Here is a 2,960-nt window from a genome sequence, read left to right on the forward strand (position 1 = left end):
GGCACAAGTGGAAATTCGTTACAAGATACCACAGCCAATGTTTTGCTTGGAGCAGTGGCGGCTAGTCCGCTTGAAATGGCCCGCACATCGTCAGGCTACTTTTCGTTCGGGTTTGAGCCTTTACCAGCAGTGGACTCGCTGACTCAAAGAATACGCAGCGAACTAATAATTTCTCTTGATCCACCACACCCTAAGGCGGATTGGAGAACTTTGGCTGAAGATCTCGGCTTTAAAATGAGGTACATCCGGTACCTGGAAAGCCTAAAACCACCTGCGTCACCAACTGATACCTTGCTCAATTTATTAGAGGCTCGGAAATTTCCACTCTGTGAGCTGGCGAAAAGACTTCACGGCATGGGTCGAGAAGATGCAGCTGCCCTTTTGGAGGCACAGTTGGTGTTGAGAGAAACAGAAGTTTGATGGAACAAGATGTTAACGCGTGCGTCCGTGAAGGGTGCTACTGGAAGTCACGAATGGTAAATGGAGAGGATTAAATGGGCCCGCGGAGCAGAGTTAATGAAACGTGTTACCCGTCAGTTGCGAATATACGTAGAAACGTTTGCGATTGGCCAAATAAGTTACCACAGGCTACCCCGTCGTAGTGCGCTGAGCACGCAACATCAGTCAGTTAGTCAGTCAATCAATCAAGCAAGCAACCAACCAATCACAGTGATCGGGGTAGTTGCAGTTAAATAGCTGATGTGGTTTTGTTACAAAATGAACGAAAGCTGTGTGAATTTTTACACAAAAACGAATAGACATTGCTGAATCAACGTGTGGACAATATATTTGTTACCCAAAGGTTACTTAAACCATAGTCAGTAGTTGCTTAAACTGTCACATTCGCTGTCACTTTTTTGTCTGTGTCTATTTTTCTCAAATTTACTTTGGATGGAATTTTGAGGCTTTTTCATTGAAGATTATGCTTTTTGAGTCAATCAAAAAATGAAGGAAATTTTAACGAAACTTGAGCAATTTACAATATTACAACGACTCACTCGTAACTTTTTTTTCATTTTCATAAATAAGCAACGTAATAAAACAATAAGCAATACAAATCATCGTGGTCAATCCGGTTTCAGTGTCAGGCAAAATAACTCCTAAGACGGATTCCATTTAACAGAACTGACCGGCCAGACCGGGCATTTCGAAGGAATAACTCTACAACACCTTCAAATTTCGATGATGATATATTCTCCTCCAGAAGAATGCGACGGATATCATGCAAGTGTTCCTTCAAATTGTTGCATTTTCTTTGCAAACTGATGGAACTGGCCGGCTAGTTCTGACAAAAGAAAAGCCCTCTGTGTACTGTAGGACGTTGTCAGTTCTTGCCTTCGGTTTAGTTATTGGAACTCTGTGTAACTTCGTTAATATTTCTGATATAAAAGCGGTACTGCTGAATGACATTTATAAACTTAAGACGCGCCAAGAATTTGGATTTTTGAAGCAATACTGACGCAAATGTTGTAAGCGACTTATTCAATGACATCGACTTACGGATTATGTTTGATATTCAAGCGCTCAGATTCGAAAGAAAAGTTCGTGTAAATTTGAATTCCATTGATTATTTATACTACCTTTACTTCGAGCAATTTTAATGGAGCTGAATTTGTTGTAAGCATAATTATTCAACGAAGTTTCTGTACGTGTTCTCTCTTGTGGCATCTTCGCCACAGTTAGATTTAATTTATCATCATATGTCTTACAGCCCGGGAGAGTAATTAAAAGACACCCAAGACTGATGGTGTGACATTTTGATTATTCGCGGGAGTTGCTGTTGTTGTTGTTTGCCTATCCTTCCCCAATGCATGTTGTAATTCGCGCGCCCTTTGTTTTTCTCTATGAAGAAAATCAGTGACAGGGGCGTAGCTAGCCATTTTTGGTTTGTAAGCCTGTTCCAAACTTTATGATTTCGTAGAAGTCAGAGGAGTAAAAAAATGACTTATTAACAGATGTAAAGTCATTTTTTTCGTGAATTTTATCGTAACCCTGAATGGCTTTACCAAAAAGGGAACCATGTTTTTTAATGTCATCATACCTCAGTGATTCCTTCAATATCAACGCGATTTCCATGACAGAAAGACGTTTTTCGTGAATTCATTGCAACTCTGGGTGGCTGTAAAACAAAATCACTGGTACATTTTGGCTCTCTTCAAATGTTGTTTTCGAAGAGTTAGTCCTAAGCATTCTCATTGCCTCACTTTTAATGAAACCATTTTTTGACGTCTGGGGGTTGCCAGGAGTTGGAGTGTGTATATTGAAAGGTTTCAGTTGGCTTGTAGTGAGTTTTAACGTTCAGGATGGATTCGTTTTTTGATGGAAGAGAGTGATTTCGTTCTCAGTATGATATGACGGCCGTAAATTTGATGGTAGGGTGGAATGGTCTACCTCTGTTTTATGACTGTTCTAAAAGGGAAAAAATATCATCAATATCTCTTTTCTGTATATTTTTTTTTTTTGGTATCACTTTTTTGTATTAACTTTTTTTCAATATCTCGCCATGAAAATATTAGCAAAAGAGACTGCCGTTTTTGTCCCCATGGCGCTTCCACGTGTTTGGAGATAGTTATCCGCATTGGACTGGAACGAGTTTTCGTTTTGGATCCACAGTATCAGGGACTTCTTATGCAACAACCAAGGACAGAGAAAAATCTCTGACCCGGGTGGGAATCGAATCCTTGAGTGTTGCATAAGAAGTTCCTGATGCTGTGCATCAGCGAAGGTTCTTCATCCATCACATGCACACAGTAGCGATGGCCTCACTTGAGTTCTTTCCATATATACATACACACGCTACTTAGGACAACACGCACTTGCGATAATATAATCGTAAAAACGTTAGGAATCAATAATAGTATTATAACCATAAATCACAGAATTTTTGATATATTGATGAAAACTGGAAAACGGCTTGATTTTCAATGTATCCATAAATGAGGAAATTCTCTCGGTTGGTA

General features: G+C 39.7%; 1 protein-coding gene across 2 annotated transcripts in view; it reads left to right on the forward strand.

The window, feature by feature from the left end:
• The window catches only part of LOC138018657 (netrin receptor UNC5B-like), a 15,209-nt gene extending 13,445 nt beyond the window's left edge, over positions 1 to 1,764 (forward strand). For both annotated transcript variants that reach the window (XM_068865347.1, XM_068865348.1), the window contains exon 12: positions 1 to 1,764. This exon is cut by the window's left edge and continues 72 nt beyond it. In XM_068865347.1, the coding sequence (XP_068721448.1) occupies positions 1 to 420 (420 nt within the window). In that variant the 3' untranslated portion in view covers positions 421 to 1,764.
• The last annotated feature ends 1,196 nt before the right edge of the window (positions 1,765 to 2,960 follow it).

Source organism: Montipora capricornis, chromosome 10, assembly GCF_036669925.1.
Source record: "Montipora capricornis isolate CH-2021 chromosome 10, ASM3666992v2, whole genome shotgun sequence".
Taxonomy (NCBI): domain Eukaryota; kingdom Metazoa; phylum Cnidaria; class Anthozoa; order Scleractinia; family Acroporidae; genus Montipora; species Montipora capricornis.